This window comes from Aquila chrysaetos, chromosome Z (assembly GCF_900496995.4).
Source record: "Aquila chrysaetos chrysaetos chromosome Z, bAquChr1.4, whole genome shotgun sequence".
Classification (NCBI taxonomy): domain Eukaryota; kingdom Metazoa; phylum Chordata; class Aves; order Accipitriformes; family Accipitridae; genus Aquila; species Aquila chrysaetos.
Window position 1 is genome coordinate 85,983,367 of NC_044030.1, and position 21,297 is coordinate 86,004,663.

Consider the following 21,297-nt stretch of genomic DNA (forward strand, 5'->3'; position numbering starts at 1 on the left):
ATGCAAATGGCTGAAGCAAAGAGAGCAGCTGGAAACTGGGACTGTAGAGCAAATTAGTGTCTCTTTGCTAAGATTTTGTATTTCCTCTGGCACACTTTGAGTGTAGTCTTAGCTGGTGGTTGGTAAGTGGTATTTGAAATATTCGGCTCCTATAGCAGGATGACGTATTTCCAATATCAGGCACAAGTTTGAGGAGCAGTTGAACTTTTCTTTTGTTGGAAATAGGTAATAGTAAATAGGTCTATGATTACTTGATGTGTCATATTCTGGCCTCATCTGCTCTTGGAACACCAGGCAGGTTTCCATCCTCGGCTTCTCAGTCAGTAAGGCACCTTCCTCTCCTCCACTTTGCGCTGAGGGTGCCCTTTGTGGCAAATTGGTTTAACTTCCATCTATATAAACCTTAACTGCCCAAATTTCATATATTAAAAAAAAATGCAAAGGCATAAAATATCTTACTAATGTTCATTTTATTGTAATATTTAAATCCTTCCCTTCAAATCCTTCTCATTAGGCTGACAGCCAGTACTAGGAGTGGCTGCCTGGTACCACACCGCAGGAATTCCCTGGCAGACAATATTGCTGAATGCATGTTGGTAACTTGATTTCCACCCCTCCCATGCCCCTCCACCCCATTAGTTTCTTAATCAGAAATCTGAGTGTCCAGCTTAAGGTGGGGTTTGCAACAAGAAGGGGAGCAGTTTATTTAGCTCCTGTTTCTGTGAACGAACCTGAACACCACATCTGTACTTGGATTATTTGGTGTAGGTCTTGTTCTGATACTAATGCTGCACATAACTCGGCGCAAATATTTTCAGAATTGTAGACTGGAGCTAGCAAACAAAAAAAGAGTATGGAGTAACTGAAGTGTAGCACCTTTTTGGAAACCAGCCTGTGGAAGAGAGAATTAGACAGCAGTTTCTAAAATATTTACATTTCCAGATTCACTCACCCATGCTTCTCTTTCCTATTTTCTGAAGCAAGCAGAAGGAAATCACTCTTTTTCATTACCTTGGTTTCTCGCCCTTCAGCTATTATGTGAATTGAAAGTGAAAAAAAAGGTCTTGTCTTGATGTTAAGTAACCTTGCAGACTTTAATTTGAAACAAACAAAGCATTTAAAGCAGTTCTTCTCTGGGGGATTGTACTGAGTGCTACTAAATTGCTGAATATTTAATAGCTAAACATGTTCCAGACCCTGAGGTCTGTCCCCCAAATGATAAGCCTTTTTATTAAGTGAACTTTAATTGCTTAATAATTGGGTCTTCTGTAAGGAAAGATGGGGATCCTGATAGGCTGCCAAGCAGACTGCATGGTAAATCAGAGTTGGGTACTGCTTTCAATTAAGTTTCCTAAGTAGGTTTGAGTATAACGCAGGGAGGTGCATCTGTGACCCTTTGGCTACCATGCGAAGCATCACTGAGGATCTGCAATGTTTAATTCCAGAGTCTGTCTCGGAAAGTGACTTTCTCGGAATGTATTTGCTGGTCCGTTCCCTTGAGCCAGCTCCCAACAACCCAAACATCTGTGTAGCTTCACAAACTGTCTTTAAAATAAATCAGCGTAAGCCAGGAGAGCTGTAAAGACCCAGTGATAGTTTTAAGATCTCATATGTTATGGTCCTGCAGAGAGATGAATGAGTTTTGAACATAACTGTGGAAAAAGGTGGTTAGTGTCTTTTCATTGGGACACAGCAAAAGGTTTTTTGCAATGTCCCCATCTGTTATGCATAGACTTTTATTATGTTTTTTTAAACTTTAAAAGAAAAAGAGTTGGGGTACGTGCAGAAAGGGAGACGGTGCAGAGGCAGGGCAAAGTGTGAACTTGCCTGTGCATGTGGGCATGGAAGGTATGGTGCTGCCATGGGGAAAAAAAAAAAAAAAGTCCTTCTATGGCAATTGTTTTAGTCCTCGTTTTTACAGTAAATTGTTAGATTTATCTGTGTTTCCTCCTGGAAAAATCTGCAGTTTTCAACAGCTTTCCATCACTGTTCACACTGTGTTTATATTCAATTTTTTTTTTTTTTTAATTAAAGCGTTGAACGCTTCTGTTCTTCTAGCTTGCACCAGCTTTGCTGGGGGTGAAAAGCTGTTACTTGTGCGTCTGTGCCAATAGCTCTGCTGGAAAGTAGCATCCTTGCTGTAACGGGGAGGTGTGCGAGGGCGCAGCGGGTGGCAGGGCTTGCGTGGGTGGCGTTGGGAGCGACTGCCTTCTCCTCGCTCCCTTTGTTCATAGGGATAGCTTGTAAACCTGGCAATTAGGAAATACCACTGCCCACACAACACTAGATTCATGTAGGCTCTTTTTCACGTGTGGAAATGCCATTAAGAAGCCTTCACTGAGCCAGTTTCAGTCTTGCTAAAGAATTTCCCCGCTTCAGCTCATGGCAGCGCTTCACCCCGGTCGCGAGATCTCGTCCTTGCGGATGCTCTGTGAGACAGGAGCAACGTGTTTGAGGAGAACCGAGACAAGAGGTGAGGGGCCAAAATCACACCCGAAAATAGGTGTTTGAACCGGGGAACGAATGCGGGCCTCCCACTCAAATGCCTTTTCTGGTACACAGTCGTTCCCCAGTACACTGATTTGCTGAATATCTGGGTGGCATTTTAATGCCTGAAAAATTGAGGTCTTTATTAAGAAGCTGACGAAGCAAAGAATAGTCTCTACTGACAGCTCCTTTTTGAAAGCCTTCACTGTACGCTGGCTGACATAATCTAAAAGATACTTGTTTCCTATGTACTTTTTGGTGGCTCTTAGTGTTGTCTTTTAAGTTTTTCACTCTGTCCAACACTTGGCACATGTTTGCACGTGTCTGAGTGATCGTGTTTACCGGTATGGCTTCAGGTAGTCCCTGCAGGCAGGCGAGCGTGCCCAGCCGGGCTGGGGGCTGGTGGGGTCATTTCTAGGGACTGGCCAGGACTAGAGCCAGAGCGTGTCCCCAGAATATGTCCGCACCATCTCTAGCACATCCCTAATCCAAGCAGTTGCTTCAGCTTATCTTCTTGATTTGTCCTTCTTGTACTTGGCTGGAAAGAGGGCTGATTTTTTTTTTTCTTTTCTTTTCCTTCTTTGCAAGTTCATCTATGCTCTGCAAAACAACGATGCTTCCAGGTAATAAAGTCCATGATCTTGATGACATCTTGCACTTGGAATCTTGCAGATGGTGTTCTGTTCTTGCTGGGTTTTTCTTGTGAAGGATGTGGTCCTCACGATTTTGCACCGAGTGTGGCTGGGGCATCTGGGGGTTGTGCAATTAAAGCTTCCAGCTCTGCTCCCCTGCCCTCGTGAGTCAAAAACATTTCATGGAAAAACAGACACAGGCCATTCCCTGTTTGAAGTATTTTGATTATTGACCCAAGTAACTTATTTAGCAGAGGTTTTTCAGAGTATTTTTCCTTTTATTTGGATGGAAGAAGAAATACAGTAAGATGCAACTGTAACATTTTCTTAACCTTACGTAGGTTTAGTTGTGCTTTCCTTTGAATGCCACCCTGTTCTGAGCAGTTTGGATTGCGTGATAGCATATCTATACTTTAAATTTGTTCCTGAGTGGGTTTGTAAGTAACAGGTGCAATTTGTTACTCTTTATGTTGATAACACATCTTTTCTTTGCTGTTAATGAGTGTAATTTACAAAGGAAAGTGTTAGTCACCCGGCCATTATAGCAATCTCCAAGCAGTTTGCAGAATATCATGTAAACTTTTTTTTTTAAGTCTGGATTGTTAACAAAAATCCAAATCAGCATGGAAACAGCATGTGACTTCTATTTTTCAGCAGCTATATAATTGCTTTTTTTGCTTGTGTTTGCAGGACCACTGAGGTTTCTTTCCCAGACAGAATCTGTCACGGCTTTTGCAGGAGACACGATTCTGCTGAAGTGTGAAGTTGTTGGGGAGCCCATGCCCGTGGTGCACTGGCAGCGAAACCAGGAGGACGTGTTCCCGAGCCCGGCCGACACGCGGGTGGCCGTCCTGCCCTCTGGAGCTTTACAGATCAGCAGGGTTCAGCACGGGGACAGTGGGATCTACAGATGCCTGGCGAAAAACCCAGCCAGTTCAAGAACTGGAAATGATGCAGAAGTCCGAGTTTTGGCAGGTAAGAACTGGACCCTTCTTCTACACCGCCTTTTTCTCTTGTTTGGTCGTGTCCTTTGGTTCTCTGAAAGAGTGGTCACTTCTCCTGGGGCAGCTAGGCTGATTTATCCCACTTTCTTTCCAGTTACTTCTACAAGCTTCCAAGTTCTTCACATGGAAGAGCCTGGAGACCTTTAGAAGCAGTTGGATGCGAAGGTGAGGAGTTGACACTGTAGGAAAGTATTCACGCTGCCTAACTTCGAGTACCAAATTTAGATATGTATGAAGCTGGTCTCTTTTACGTGGTCAATGGGGAGAGAGAAGTACTTCCCATCTGAGAGTACAGTAATTACTGTCCCAGAGCTCTCTCTGGAAGAGCTCCTCTCACCCTACTGACTAGAAGGGCAATCTGTTGGGACTAGCTGCTGAATTTATCTACTCAAAGTTAGGTCGCTTGGATACTTCAGTGCCTGATGTGATCTGCCAAGTTGCCCAGAGCGCACTTTGGGATCTGACACAGTTTAGCTGTGATAGGTAATGCTTCTAAATTCATGGCCAAGTGAGCTTCTTGCTCTCCCTCTTAATAAACTCATCAGCTAAATAGATGGTTACCACTGCAGTATAATATCAAGAACTGAGTGCCAGAAGAATGGTTTGAAAAAGGCATTGCTGCAAAATCTCCTTCCCTTCTAGTTCTACAGGCTAACATGTAACCACTAATTAAAGGGGACAGAGATGTTGTATTTTTAGAAATTCTTTATATATGCATTTTCTAGACAAATGTTGGTTTGCATGATTTCTCACTGAGAGGTAACTGAGCAGGATTCTCAGGCTTCTGGGATGGTCCAAACGCTATAGATATTGGGAAGGCCAGGATCAGTCTCGGGGAAGTGTCCGTCTACTAACACAGGTGAAGCTTGATGTGTTTATCCTTGCTTCTAGGAGTGGTCTGTAGCTCTGGGATTTGGGGGATTACAGTTTCTTCTTTGGGATTTGACACCATAAAACTGAACCAACCCCCCTGCAGCCTCTAAACCTAGGATTACAAACCAAAGCCCGTGTCCTCGCTTTCTGCTGCAGTAGTAGGTATTAATCCTTTTTGGAGCTGCAAAGCAAAATAACAGCCAGACCAGCAGGCAACCGGGGAAGACCACATCACCTGCAGTTCCTGCCAGGTTTTCCTCCTACTTTTTTGCAGACCAGAGCTTGCACCTGACCTCTGTAGCGTGGACCTGTTCCCCGTCCATTTGCTGGTGTAACGGGCTGCCCCAGGATGGCCGCTCTGGGGGCTTCAGGCTCGCCGTGCTGTTCCTTATCCATTGGGCAGCACTGAGGCACTCCTGCCTCCCTGGTTATTAATGGCAATGAGATCCATGGGTGGGGGGGGGATATTTTTTCATGTCTTGATTAAAATTAAGAAAAATCACAAAACTTTGTATTTTAGACAGACCTGGAAGACTTCCCTCAGCCTCCCGAGCTCCTCTTGAGTATTGTTAATTTGCTGTGCCTCTGCATTTCTGATCATTTGTGGATGGATTGATGTTTCTTCCTGTTCCCAGTTTCGGTCGTTAACGTCCTGGCTAAATGGCCTCTCTCAGGCTGTCTATAGGAGAGAGGGGAATTAATTTATCTCTTCCTAGCACGTTAAAATTTTATACCAGGGAAACACTGGAGCAAATAATGAGGAAAATATATAACAAGGAACTAGTGGAGTCCATCAGACTTTGGCTCAGGGCAAGCAGCACAGGGTCTCATTTCAGGATAATGTGAGCAGACAGCAGCTCTTGTAAGAAATGAGTGGTGCTCCTGAAACAAAAATTCAGATCTTATTGAGCCTCTTGGGAATTTTGTTCTCATGTGCGTGCTTTCATGGTTCAGAGCTAGCTGATACTTTGCTGCTAATTCTGCCTCCTGTTTTTGCTTGTTGGTAGAAATCTTCTTCAGTTGCAGCTCTCTACTTCCATAATTAGTGAAGGCAGAATACTCTTCTTGGCCTTTTTCCCCTGGTTAGTGAGGAGAAAAAAAAAAAAAAAATAAAGAAGTCTTAAATCCCATTCAAAGGAATAGGCAACAAAACAACAAAAAAGTGTAGGTAGTATATCATAATTCTGTATTTTTAAAATGCGATTTCTTCCACAGATAGTGGTTGTGATTTCTTTGAACACACAGCATATCTGTCAGGATTTGTGGCAAAACTGACCACAATCCTGGCAAATAATTTCTAACCTTCTCTACAGCTTCCAAAGAGAATGCAAAAAAAAGAACGAGGGCTAAATATCTTTTGTCGTTTAGTTTCTTTAGTCGAAGTGCCTGTGGCTTAAATATTTGATTCGACATTATGCTGTGTCCGGAGATATTTGTGTCTCCTCTTGGTAGAAAAATTCATCATCCAGCATGAATACAGGTTAGAAAACCAAAATATTTGGATGAAGGAATCACTGATTTCCTGGACCAAAAAGTCAAATTCACCCTACCAGACCCAAGCCTGTAGTTTAACTCACCATCTAAATGAAGGAATAGTTGAGCCTTCGACCTCCGTTACCAGAGAGAAGTAGTTTGTAGGTGCTTAATGTGTCTGAAAGGTGGGGCAAGGCACTGGGCATGGAGTTTTTACTTTGATAACTAAGAGACACTTTACAAGTGCCCCTTTGCAAGTGTCTTTCCTGTGTGCGGTTGGTTCTGCCTGGGGAGGCTCTGGAAGGGGCCGATTCTCCCCCCAGCGCATCAATAAACACATTTTACGAACAGCTCCAGCCTCGCTAAATCCTCCATCAGAAACCCCCTGCCTGTAGAAATACACAGGCCATATGAGAACAGATTTTGAAGAGCTTTTTTAGAAAAGCCCAACAAACCTGAGCAAAAATCCTGAGGAGTTTTTAATGTGTCAGGTTTTATCAATTGTTCCTAATTTTAAGAGTAGCCATTGCAGCTTTTGGCAGAAAGCTCATTTCAAATGCACATTTTTTCACCTTTCTAATTGAAGTGCTCTTCTCTGGGGTCCAGAAACTTAATCCCAGGTGAAAGTTTCAGCAAATAGTGAAAACATGAGGAAATACATATTCAGATAACTACATGCACTCACCTAATTAATTTAGAAGGAATAATGCTACTGCACAAAAAACCCCCCAAAGATCTTATACAAACCAGTACTAAGGAATTAATTCTTAGCTGAATTCATTGCTTCTGTAAATTAATGTGTAAGTTTCTTTGGGAGGTCTGTACACTTCAGAAATACAGATGACATTTTAAAAGCAAAAGTTGAGTAGTTTGATGCCTGAAAGCTATTAATTCTCTGTTTATAAATAATAATCCTGCATTTATCATTAGCTGTTCAAGTAATCTGCTGCTGTACTATTGTCTATTACTGAGGTTCCTTCTCTGTCCCTGAGCTTGTCTGCTGAGCTGCAGTGCAAGATAACGGTAACAATATCATGTAATTCCTTCATATTTAATGCGAATAGAATTTGGTTGCTGCTGTGTGATTTGGCTCCTTCCTCGCGGTTGCACTTCTGAGGACAGAAGGATAACAGCAGCAAAAAGGACCGAGTAGAGATGGATCCCATGAGAAGAAATTAGGAAGGAGAGGTTGGTTGGCCATGTTTAAGTAACCACGTACAACAGAAGTTGCCTCATGAGCTCGGGCTTGCTTTGATGCTTAAGTGACTCCGCTTGTTAGAAGAAAAGCAATGGCAACGTTAGAGCTATTTAAATACAGCATAGCATCGTGGCACTGACTGAGTTTTGCAGTTACCACTGGCTTAGCTTGATTTTGAATAGTCACGTTAATACAGGAAGCATCTTGTCTGAGGACATCCGATTAGGTAAATGTCTGCGTGGGGAAATGAAAGGGGTGGAATATACTGAATTGTGTTGTTTGCTATGGGTTTGTTGTTTAATGTGAGTTTTATAGTTAAAGTTAGTCTTGAGGAAGGTCTGGCTAAGCTGAAGCACACAATCTCTTTGAAGCTCAGCCAGCAGTTCCTCATGCAACACACTGAGCTTGTATCAGGTGCAGAGATAACTTAAAGATTTCTTCTCAACTTTTATACCCTGGGAGGATCCCTGTGTTGATGTACATTCCCTAACAGCCACTAATTGTCGAAGTCAGCTCTTTACCTTACTCTTAACCTCAACAGCTAGTGCTTAACAGTGTTTATTCTTAGATGAAAATAGGTTTCCAACAGATGTGGCCCACTTAAATTCACAAGTTCAGGGGTTTTTTATTTATTTATTTTTAAAATCTAAACAATTTCATGTTTATGTTCTCCAGTGCCTATTTCCTGCAGGGGTGCCTTGCCCTAATTCTGATCAGTACATATAAAAACCAAACAACAACAACAAAAAATAACCAAACAAAAACCCCAGCAAAACCAGTGTCATTTATAGATGCACAAATGGCAGGGGCGATGCACGACACCAGAGATGGATCCAGATCGTGGTATAAGCTCAACTCGTTTATACCAGGTCTATTTTGATGCGCGTTTACCAGCAAGGTGATGCACGAAAGTGTGCAAGCCTCTGTATAGAGCTGAGGATGCCTTGGAAGGGATTTCAGTTACTCGGATACCAACTGAATACAAGCTTCCAGTTTGAGGCAGTAGCTGAGGGAGTGAATGTTGATAAATTAATAATAGTTCAGAGAAGAATTATAGTGTTTACTGTACAGAGCCTGCCTTTTGGTAGACACAGGGGAAATTTCGTACTTTATTCAGGAGATCTTTATAGACTTGCTGTTAGTGTGCTCTGTAAGCACTTACTTGGGGGAAAAGGCTTTTTAATCTGCAATTTTTTATAAACTACATGAAAAACTAATGACTAGCAACCTGAAGCTATATTCTTGCAAGCAGAAAAAAGTTAAACACTTAAACAGTTCCAATGGCTATTACTGGGTTTATTTTTGTACTGAATTTTCTATCAGTTGTATTTATATCACAGGTGGTTTTTCAGTCGCTGCTCCTCCTGCCTTTCAACCCGAGTGCCAAATGGATCAAAAGCCGTGCCCTGAGCAGCGCACCCGGTGTAGGCTTCACTTGTGCTGCTGAATTGGGATAATTTCTATTAAAGGTTTCATTTCTACCTCCTTAGGAGAGAACCATTTGGATGGGGTATGCCCTGTCACAGAACATGCTGGGTTACTTAGTAATAGTGTAATTACTCTGATTTTTAAATTATGAGTAGTATTTGGATGGATTGGGGGAAAGATATTTTCTTGTTTGGTAAATAAATCCTCCTAAGGTGTCATCTCTTAAAGTCGAGTCTGAAAACAAGGCAGCAGTGCGAGAGTATTCACACACGCACATGTGCTATCGTCTTTCCGTGTGTGTTCTTACACAGTAAATTCCTAGTTACAAAATATCCACATAATAACTTCCAGTATCTGGGTTATCCCTGCTTCCAGCTGCCCAAATGAATACCATTGCTGAGGTCACTTTATAAGCTAGCTGTATTCTGACCTTTAACAAAAAAAGGTTAAATTTAAAATGCTTATTAATAATCCTGGGGAATGAGCTATTTTGCCTCTCTCCCCTAGATAAATCTGATTAGTGCTTAAGTAATCTCTTACATAATACATACAAATATCAGTTTCCATGTTACAGTGGCTTGCCTAGTTGGAAATAAAAATGAGCAGGCAAGCAGAGATGTATGTACAGGCAGCATGTCCTCTTAGCACGGGGCTGATCTCAAGATCAATGCAATCACACGAATGATAACTAATACCTACTAAAGAGCTGTTTGCTCAACAACTCCCTGGCTAGTTGCCATATTAGTGTGTTTATGAAATATGCATAGAGGTTTCAGTGATTGCTCTAAATGGGATTGGTTTTAGTACTTATATCTGAAGCACAGATTGAGTTCACAACAAGAACCTTAAGAATATTATGTAATTTATTTCGGAATGTATTTGAATGCATAAGTTGTTATTGGAAGGTTCCTGGTGTATGATCAACCTTATGAAATTGAGCTAGCTTAAGGATGCCGATGCTTTCAACTAGCGGACCATAGGCTGGTTTGCAAATTTGGGTAGGCAGAGAAAAACAAGGTAGTTAACTTCAAATTTGTCACTGATTCTGCTCTCAAAATGCAGTTCACAAAGAACCCCAAACACAAGGGAATTCTGTAGTCTTGGAACAGCCTTTGCATTCCTGCTTTGAGATTTTGTACTAAATAGTGGCACTAGAACTTTAATATGGAGCATTATTTCATACTAATAATGACGACACACTAATAAACTATTAGTGACTATTAATGACTATGACTGTTATAGATCCTAAACATCAGAGATGATGGCTGCAACTGAAGGTTGCATCCAGGTTTGGCTTTTTATGAACTTGTAGGTTTTTGAGGTTGGTTTTGGTGGGGTTTTTTTTTGTTGTTTTTGTTTTTGTTTTTTAGTGGGGTTTTGTGGTTGTTTTTTTAATTGCATGAAACACATTACTTGCTTCTCTGGCCATTAACCCAGTTTGCTAGCAAAACATATGCAACTGTTTCATCACCACTACACTTTGTAAAGTTATCTTTTAAACCAGAAGATAATTCCCCTGTGCAGGAGTCAAATTAGCAACTAGAGAGAATTTAAGTGGAATGACTTAAATGGGTATTGGGGAATTGGAAGTGTGTTTTATATATACACAGTACAATGTTGCTGTAACATACTGGAAAGAAAGGCAGTCTTAATTGAAACCCGCAGCAGTCTGGTTACAAAGAAATGAGAAAAATCTAAAAATTGGAGCAAGTAATCTGATAATAGTAATTATGAATTAAAAAACCAGAATTTGTGGAGAGTCAAAGGAATCAAAGACATGGAAGATATCAAGAATTAGTAAAGCTTAGGGTAGAAATGTTTTTCAAATATAACTGAAACAATATTACTATGAATGGATGAAAGTGGTAGAACTTCTTTCAGTATTTACAAGGCAGAAAAGTAAAAAAAAAAAAACCCAACTACTAGTTTTTGAAAAAATATGTGCTTGTATGTATGGCATTGATTATTTAAAAGTATTTTTATATTAAAAAAAATAAATTATTATTGTCTTCACATGAGTGGCTTAAAAAGCTTGTCCAAACCCAGATGTTTTCAGGTCATTATATCCAGATAAAAATGTAGTTCCTGGAGGAGCTGAGAAATTCTCAGGACCATTAATTCTTGACCATAAATTTTGAACACTGAAGTTTCCAGTGGTCTGGAACAAACAAACCAACCCTCGAATACCTGATGGTCTGTCAGGCTGGCATCTTTGAGGGACCAAATAATAGAATAGTCCATGCAATTAAAATCAGTCAGTATCACTGTATGAAAGCAGAAGATGTCAGCATAAATTTTTGGTGGTCATTTGTATCATTATCATAGATTTCTGGGAGGATTTATCACCTGAGAAATTAGAGAAATTGAAAAGAAAAATGGTATCTATAAGCTAGATCAGATTTGTAGCCGTCAAGTCTCCAAACAGAAATGGTTACTGAGCAGATATTTCTAGTGGGAGCCCTCACTAAAAGCCAGGGATATATATTCTTGATCCTATGCTCTCTAATATACCATATAGCAATAAAACCGCAATTGAAGGCATATGCATGTATCACAGAGGTGGTAGATACTGAAGAATGTGGATCGCTAGACAGAACTCTAAAAACAGGGCAGAATTAAAAAAAAAAAAAAAAAGACTATTTTAATGTGATTGGTCCTATGGGCCATAGGATTGCCTAGGGGCCAGAGCAAACACTTCCCTCTGACAAAAATCTTGGAGGTTCATCTTGAATGATCAGCAGAACAAGTGCTGCGAGAGAGGCTAATGAGATCCTGGTAAGGATAATGCCAGTGACGGCTGGGTCATGGTACAGGACATGTGTGACTTCCATGCTGAGGTCAGTGTGACGTAGTGTGTCAGAAATGGTGCAGGAGGTTTGGAGGAAGCTTGGAGAATGGCCATAAAAATGATTTAAAAGATTGTCCCATTTACTAATTAAAAGCCACGCAACAGTTTGGGGCTGCTACTTGTTTGTTTCTAAAAGTTGACTAAGCTAGTCTTTGATTTGATTTTTTGGGGATTATTTTTATTTTTTCAACTCATGACTAGGACGGGGAGTAAAATCTTTCCAGTTACATTCATAAGGCCACATTGCAAATCTTGTATTAGGTTCTTCTCTGGATTCAGTTACTACCTGAATCAAGCCACTGCTGCTTAATTGCTTGTGTCTTTGCATCTCAAGGACAATGTAGGTCTAAAATAACGTTTGCCAGAGCTCTGCTCAGCTGAAAGTAAGACTGTAAATGTGTTGCTACTTTCTCGCCTCAGCTCTATTCTCCATTTTCGGGATAGAAGATAATGTAGTCATGGAGCGAGCAGTTCCTCATTCTGTTTCAATTTTGCCTCTAAAACTTTAATGGCTAGAGAAAAAGCTTCCTCCTTTTCTCTTCTAAATACAAGCCAGCAATGACCCTTCACTACCCCTGCAGTAATAAATTTTATATTCTCCTTTTACCTAAAGATCTTGAAGAACAAGTCAAAGGCCTGTAAATATTTTTGTCTTCATTATGGATGAGGAAACTGAGTATCTCACAAGAAATCGTCATTAAAGCTGGAAATAGGACCCCTGATGTATAGTCTCACGTTCCAGCAGCGAGTTGGCACAGTTTTCCTTGCACTTTAGTTAATGTCTTTTGAAGTTACTACAGTAAGAAGAATGTCTTCACGCCCTGATGCGTGTCGGTGCTAATGGTACAATCTTTGTGTGTCCTTACTACTTGGATGCTCCTGGTCATGCCATGTCCCAGGGCTCAGCTGAGCCAGGCTTGCGTTTTTTGGGAGGGGAGGGCAGAAGGGCTGAAGCAGAAAAATGCTGGCAAGGGGGTTGGGAGATGGAGGCAAAAAAGCAAAATCCCAAAGTAGTGACTGCATTCTGGTTATACATTTTAATGCATTCTGTATATTGGGAGATCGGTATCATTTTAATGACAGATTTTTCTAATGCTGTTCACACATAACCCTTGCTTTCTCATTGGAATTAAGTGTTCAGCCTTTAGGCATGATGGTGAGATCAGGTTGGGGAATTTTGCTGGCCTTTCTTCGCTGACAGCAGAGAGCAAAATTGGGTTTTATTTGGTATAAATCTTTATCTCTTTTAATCGAATTTAGAAATGTGACTATGAACACTTAGAGATAGTCCGTCACATCAGTGTCACATTAAAGGCATCTCAGTTCTGTAATTTGCAATATAAAAACTACTGCAATAAAAAATAAAATTGTACTGGCAAAGTACAATATTATCCAAATACGTTCAGAAAAAATTTCATGGCTATGATACGATGGGAGTCTTTTGTCAGTTGAACAACACTTACAAATGCACTGTAGCACAAAGTAGCTTAGCACAGTGAAATGCCATACAACAGGATGCAACACATTTTTATGAAAGCGTTTCTTTTTTTCAATATATAATGTAGCTAAAATACTGCGGTAACATTTTTCTCCTCCAGTGCTGAAGAGCTGTATCTGTGTTGCTGAATCCAAGTGAACTGCTTGCAGCTTTATTTTCCTTGGAAGGCAGAAATAATTTGCACTGTCTTGAGTTCCACTTGCTTAAGACCAGTTTGGTATGAGAATTAAATACATCCTCAACTCTTATCAATGCATATTGACACAAATCTGAGGGTTTATTGAGAGAACAATCGGTGATTGGCTGTAAAGTATGCTGGTAAAATGTGGCAGAAGTTATGCCTTTGACATGAGGAAAAAAAAAATAATTCAGGACCTTTGCCTACTGTGGAGTACATATATGTCCTTAGTTACATCACAAAGTATCTCAGTTACTCCATTAACCATCTATAAAAAGGAGATAAAGCGATTTATCCTAATACGGCTTTGTGAAGGTGTATGTGTATTTTTTTGCAAATAGTGTGGTATTCTCAGATATCAGTGTAATGGGGACTATTGAAATCACACATTTGCAGCTCCTGTTTGTGGTTTTGAATTTCAACTATGTGTCATTGATTTAATGAGCATGGAAAAATATGTGTATAGCTGTACCTCATTACTGCACGTTGTGTGCTCAAGAAAAATGCTAAATATAAAATGAGGTTTGGCTTTGTTCGGGGAAAATAAGTTCTTACAGTTCACCGCTTTAGAATTAGTTTTAGGCATATCTGTTCATTCTTAAACATTAATTTATAGAAATTTGTTAAAATAAAATCAACAAATGCCAGCAAGGTGATCGGTGCTCTGCAGGCTGGGGAGTCGGCGTATCGCATCCCTCGGGACGGGGGCACGGCAGCTGCGAGCTCGGGCCGCAAATGCCGTGTCGGTGCATAAGAGATGAAATCGTGGCTGAAATGAAGTTGGTGCCTCCAATGGAGCCAGGGCTTCATGCAAAGAATTTCTCATCTGCTGAAGCTAGTCCATAGTTGGTTGATTATGTGGGCTTGATTATAGTGTACAAGTACCTTGTCAGGGAGAATACACGGAGTGCTCTTTAATCAAGTGGAGAAGGGCATAACAAGAGCTTGGATATCTTTATAATCAAGACTGGATGCCTTCCTGAAGAAGGCACTTTATTCAAACATGCTTTTGAGCTCAGGACGGGTGTGATTCTGTGGCCTGTCTTAGACAAGAAACAAAATTTAATGGTCCTTTAGTCTTAAAATCTCCTCGCTCTTTTTTCCCTTTCTCTCTAATATGAAAATCTAATTTGATGGACCAATCTCTCTTATTTCTCAGCTGGAAATAACTGGTTGCACTGGTGCAATAATAAGTAATTTTACCAGACAAGTCTGAATCAGATACTGAAATGGCTGCCTGGGCACTAGATGTGTACTGCTTTAAGCCCACAAAAAGGCCTGATTTCCTCACAAGGTCTGATGTGTCACTGATGTGCATTTTTGTAGGGTTTACTCAGAACAGTTTAGTGAGTATTTTTTTTAATTGTTTCATTTTTTTTTTTCCCCTGACAAGCATAAGTAGCTGTACCACCTTCAGTATAACACTGTACTGCAGAGGTTTGCAGTCTGTGGTCCCACACGCTTTTTGGCCCATGAATTCTTTTAATGTCCAACACCATTCCGTTGTTCAGGGTGGATCTCAGCTCTTTGAGAGGAGATTGTGGACGTCCACCCGAAGGAAAGGGTGCCTTTGGAGACTCCTCGGTGCTTTGTAGGGTTATGGTTAAGTAATCGTAGCTTCAGATAAGGCTGCTTTTTGTGTCCTAGTTACTGAGCTTTGGTTTTAGACTACTTCTGTTTTTCAGAAGGTGGCACAAAGCCAGAGGTGGTGATATGCCAACTTTAATAGTCTGTGATAGCATGTCAGTCCTCCTTACTAACTAGCCTTTTGTATCGTGAAAGCTGTGGTTTTCTTCTTGATGCTTAAACAAACGTGTTCGTTATTCCATCCAGACGCCTCTGGTAGTAAAACTGACGCTAGCCTTCACCGCAGGGACATAAGGGCTGACGGCAGTTGTGGTTCGGGTGGCTGTGTTCGGTACAGTGGGTGCTGACTCCCACCCGTGACACCCCGGGGCACAGCTGCCATCTCCTGGGAGGCTCAGCCCTTGCTAGGGACTTGCCTGAATAACGTGCAAGTTCTGAGCTTCAGGGGTTTGAACATACAACTCTCTCCCTCCTCTTGCTTTCTGAAAAGAATAAGATATTTTCTTCTTTTTTTCCTTCCTGTAACAGGTATTTTCTTCGACTCTTTATGTGGCTTTAAGCTGCACTCTCTATTCAACTGGAAATCAAGCAGCAAAACATTGCTTCAAAACTGACATGTTTGGTTTCTAGCTGCTTTTGAGCTGCATTTCCGGATGAAAGAGGGATGTAGAGAAGATGCCACCTTTTCAGCTAGCAGCTATATCATTAGGGAGTTCAGAAAAGGTCAAATACAAGCTTAGGCTTCTGTTTGTGAGTCTTGAATGGAGCAAGAGCTGGAAACGAAGGAGAGCAGGCGACAGCAGTGCTATGGCAGAGCAGGGGACCCTCTCCCTCCTCCAGGCAATGGGGAATTTCTCTGCCGAGCAGGTGAGCAGCACCCAGCTCAAGGCAATGCCATGGTACAGGCGCAGTTGGCTGCTGGAGGCAAAAGGAGCTGTCCTAAAGGAGAATAAATGTTGGAAAAGGGAGCTAAGCAAGAGATGAGATGATGATTATTAAACGTAAGCTTTAGCGGGGATAAAAGCAGAGAGATGTTACAGGGATGTGTAGCAGTGGTATTTTCTCATGCTGAAATTATACGTAGCTACCCATTCTATACAAAACTAATTCGAAATACATTTTAGCCTAAAGCAGTTTTGACAGTTTTAGGTTAAGTAAGAGATCCCAAAACAATAATTAAAAATACTTACCTACCTTTGAGTCCATCCTCTGTCATCTACCATTATTGTCTAATGATTTGAGTCGCAATCTGGCATTGGATGGTGACTTTCCCCTTCCAGTGTTCAGCAGTTTCTCATGTTGGTACCCTCTTAGTTTAAACTTGGGCTTGGTCTAGCTATCTGCCTGTGTACCTTAACACTAACAGTTTTGCTTTCATTAGGATGTTTGTTCAAGTATGTCCCTTGGGAACACCCAAAATTTTGCTAGGCAAATTACAGAAGAGAAGAAAAACCCCAGATAAAATACTGTTGTGTTTCATTTTGGTTGAAGTATGGTGTTGCTTCAATCTACACTAGATATTAACTGATCTTCAAATTGTTGGCAGTGCTGGAATGAAAACATTATTTTTACTGGAGGAGTTAAGACAACAGTGACATCTCATTAACATTATTTCTAGTCTCCAATACAACAAAAATGTATTTCACATGACTGTAAAATGTGAATGTGCTATCCTGCTTTTTCCCAAGTACAGAACGGCAATACGTATTGAGCTGCTTTTGTGTGGTTTAGGATTTTGCAGCTTTGTCTAATATCCAGGCTATACCAGCTCTGGAATCCCATTTATTCTGGATGTATTTGAAGAACCCTCTCAGCCAGATGTATTCTACTAAAGCCTGTAGTTTCAATTATCAATCATCTCCTTTTTCTGCCTTCAAATTTAATCTTCATTGATGTAATTTTCCCTATATTTTTATGGCTGTGCTTCTTACTGCTGCTCACATCTTCCATCCTAACCGAGATCATTATTTTAATCAGACAACCTCTTCTGTGGTTTCAGAACTAAGTGTTTTTGAAGGGAAGGAGACAGTCCTGTATTAAGAACTGGATGCTATCTGCAGATTTTGTTTGCTTTCTGCTTTTGCACATCTGTTTTCACCTTTGGACAACTGACTTTAAAAAAAAAAATCAAAACAAACAAGCAAAAAACTAAAAAAAGCTTTGGTTTTCTGCTAGTTAGCTCCTACGTATTTAATTGCATTGTATTTAATGGCTAAGGTAATATATGTATTTGTGGTTATTGCAAGAGATGCCATGCGATTCACAGGCCAAAGGCATCACTGTGATCAGCTAAAATGTCTTCACAGATTGAAGCTGAGTTGTATGTGATAACTTCTGCATCAGTTGCACTTACTGAGGGCTGGAAATTGCACGCTCATCTGGTTACTGTAAGAAGTTGAAATATGCTGCTGTTGTAAATCTGTAACAAATGCACGCAGCTAGTTACAGTTTGTTCCGACTTGTATGGGAGAACCAGCTAATTACTTGGAGATGATACTGGAAGATCTTATGGTTGTTAATTTGGTGGGAATATTCACTTATATTGTGTATTTTTTTTATGTTTGTGTCAGGAAACAAGGAGTAATGTTTAATGGCTCTAGTCCAGCACATTTGTTTCAACATCTGTGATAAGAAAATGAAGTCCTTTCCAAGAGAAGGAACAGTCTCATTTTAAAAAGCAAACCAACCCAACTGATTTCCTTGGTGTGTGGTTCTGTTTGCTGGTATTTCAGGCCCAATGCGTGGGTTCTGGGTCTGGGTTGTCCCCTGGTCAGCGGTGATCCACCCATGCCAGTCAGCGGCAGAGGTTGAGCTCACCCTAAAGCGGGCACCCTGAGCTCGGCTCAGCTGCCCACGGGTGGGTGTCTGGGGCTGGCTGAGACAGCTGGGGACACCTTTGGTCAGGCGAAGGAGACTTTGGGGCACTAACCTTTCTACTTATTCCTTCTCGATTCAGACTTTTCAAGTGATTTCATTCTTCGTTTTCTGTGTTTTCCTAACTTGAAGCTTTCCTTCTCTTTTCTCACCTGCTGTGTTTATGAACTTCCCTCTTGCAGCTCCAAAATAGTGTCATTAATCCAGTACCACTCTTAACCTTATGTGTATTTCTGTCGTCTTGCCATGACTGTGCCTTTTCCTGTGGCTTTCCGAGACCTGACTTTAATACCAGGCTATAAACAGTCCTTTCTCACTTTCCCAAAAGCTGGTATTTTTCTGCCTTCAGATTGCTCCCTTGGGTTCAACCGGTAAGCAGCTCTAAGATTGCCATTTGATACACTTTTTATATGTCTGTACTATGATTTTCTATTTTTCCCATCAGTAAGAATCTGAGAGAGCCGTGGTCTCTTGGGTCCCTTATTGATCAGTCATTTCATATTCCTCATCCCCAACAAAAAGGATGTTTTGTTTTGTTGTTTGGTTTTTTGGGTGGTTTTTTTGTTGTTGTTTTTTTAATGGACGATACTGGTTTCTTTTGTTCTTGTAGATCCAGGTTTGCACAGGCAGCAGTTTTTCCTGCAGCGACCGTCAAACGTGGTGGCCATGGAAGGGAAGGATGCTGTTCTGGAGTGCTGCGTTTCTGGGTACCCCCCTCCCACCTTCACGTGGCTGCGAGGAGACGAAGTGCTCCCCGTCAGGTAGCTCAGTCCTTCGTGGGTCGTGTATCTAACAGCATGTTTCCTTGAGCAAAGTACAGGCAAACCACTGAGTAACGTTTCAAATTCAGTGGGGTGGATTTGGAGGCCATGAGATTTTTCTCCTAAATGATGAGACTGGATGTGTCTCTTTACCTGCTGCTATAATTCATCTCTGCGCCAAATCCGAGGGTGGAATTTGACATAAATGTCACCTGGCTGATATTTAAAATGGAAGTGCAAAGCTATTAACAGCAAAAATCACAGCTGAGAACTACTTACAGCATAATTTACTGTGTGTATTTTTCTAGATAGAGAGAGCGCCTTAACACGCTGTGGACATGTGTTATCCATGTTTCAGGTCCAAAAAGTATTCGTTACTGGCTGGCAGTAACCTACTCATATCAAACGTGACTGACGACGATTCTGGGACATACACGTGTGTAGTCACCTACAAAAACGAGAACAGCAGTGGCTCTGCAGAGCTGTCAGTGATGGGTGAGTACATGAACTACACCCACTTTCCTTCTCCAAGAACATTTTTAATTATTCCCTTTTCCAGAGTGACTTAATTTTCAGAACTCCAAATAACTGCAAACTGTACAAGTCCCTTCCCTGCTTTGATCAGGTACTCACACCCATGGAAACCAAGTCATGTAAACCTTTGAATATCTCCCACCATGCCCAATAGCCTTGCTGTTGGCAAACATCTTATGGTATCAGATGCTAATTGCTACTGCCTTCTGTACGTGGTCGTTTCCCTTTATTTCTCCTTCCTGAAACCTTATTTTTGGCATTACAATGGGTGTCCCTTTTGTGCATGATGTCAAGCTCAGCGAGTTGAAAATCAGGTTTGTAGCTACTTTTTTTTTTGTCGTGAACAGTCAATACGGTAAGATAAAAATCAATGTATTTAGTGCCTTCTCACCAAATTAACAAAAGTCCAGGTAAATTCATGGAAGTCCTCACTGATGGTGATGTTCTGAGGTTCCCACTGTTAAATCTTATGAGAGCACCCTCCCGACAGAACCTGCTTTCCCCCACACTCCTTCCTCGTGGCAAATGTTAATGGAATCCAAAATATGTTTAAACCTAATAGCTGCCTTTTTTTCTTTTTTCTTTATTTAAACCATTGAACAAAGGCAGAGTACATTAGTGTTATTCAGTGAGATCTAAAGAACAACATAGTTAATACTTAGTCAAACAATAACATATTTCAATGTGCTGTTCATTTTGCATTCTGGCTTTAAAGCTTATGCGTGAAAAATACTTTCATTAGTGAATAGAGCCTTAATTTGGATTATAGGATATTCAGTGCTTGTATAACAATATCCTTTTATCAAGCCATAATAAAATATAATAATTACTGGTGATGGAGGGTTCAGTTCTATTTCTCTAGGTACATTAATGTAATACATTGTTTTACTGGATAAAAATAAAAATGTGGCTTTATAATTGTGGAAGTCATTTATTATGGAATTGGTTTTGTTAAAGGGAACCAAATATAGAAAAGGCAGGTAAGTTGTTGGGCAGTGTACTTTATTTGCCTTACTGAAATATGTTGATTTCAAATCTAGTGTGCAGCAGGTGACTAATTGTTGTTTGAGAAGTAGAAATAAATTACACTGATATTTCTCCCCAACAATAGATGACAATATGTATTGGCAAAGGCAACTGTGGCTGGAGGATCATTGCACAGATTATTGCGTAGATCATTTCTGACCATGCTGTTCCCGTTAAAATTAATAGGAGTTTTGCATCTAGGTCCTTTATGTACCTTCTGAAAAATTTATTCTTGTCTGCATTCAGTCTGTAATGCATCTAGCTTTGGCTTCATTATGCCTTCTGCTGTGTGTCATGTAGAAATTAAAGGTACATAAATTTTCATGCACGTTGAGAGGTATGTGATGGCAATGTGACTAAGGATGAATATAAGATGATGAAAATCTCCAGGAGAAGACGACAGAATGCTAAGATAGTGCTAAGCATGAAACTAGACCCACACAAGATGAAAGATGCCACAATTACTGATTCTTTGCAGTCTCAAGGGGAAACCAAAACTGCATTGCCATGGCACAACGTGGTTGTATTCACCCTGTTGGTAGATCAAAGATTTCTTTGGTAAAGTACCTGTTCACATATGGAATTCACAAATACAGAACAAATGAAGAAAAAAAAATGGAGCTGTAAATTAGGCACCAGATTAATGTACTTTTCTTATTTTCACGAGTAGATCACTCATTTGTGACAGACTTAACTGAAAATGGAACATCGTGTTCGTGTATGTTTGTATTAATAACAAAAAATGTTCAAGGGATTCGAAGGAAATTACGTGATTAAACTGGAGAGATGATGACAGCAATCCCCGATCTGTCTTTCCAGAGCAATATACCGGGGCTGCAAACTTGCTCAGAATCTGTTTGTTGAATCCATTCTTACCAGTAGGAAATTCTCAAATG

General features: G+C 40.7%; 1 protein-coding gene across 4 annotated transcripts in view; it reads left to right on the forward strand.

Moving 5' to 3' along the window:
• Positions 1-21,297, forward strand: part of DCC (DCC netrin 1 receptor) — a 573,034-nt gene that overhangs the window by 264,981 nt on the left and 286,756 nt on the right. For all 4 annotated transcript variants that reach the window (XM_030005494.1, XM_041121032.1, XM_030005495.1 and 1 more), the window contains exons 3-5: positions 3,810-4,094; positions 18,691-18,841; positions 19,200-19,336. In XM_030005494.1, coding sequence (XP_029861354.1) covers positions 3,810-4,094; positions 18,691-18,841; positions 19,200-19,336 — 573 coding nt within the window. The remainder of the gene's footprint in view (positions 1-3,809; positions 4,095-18,690; positions 18,842-19,199; positions 19,337-21,297) is intronic.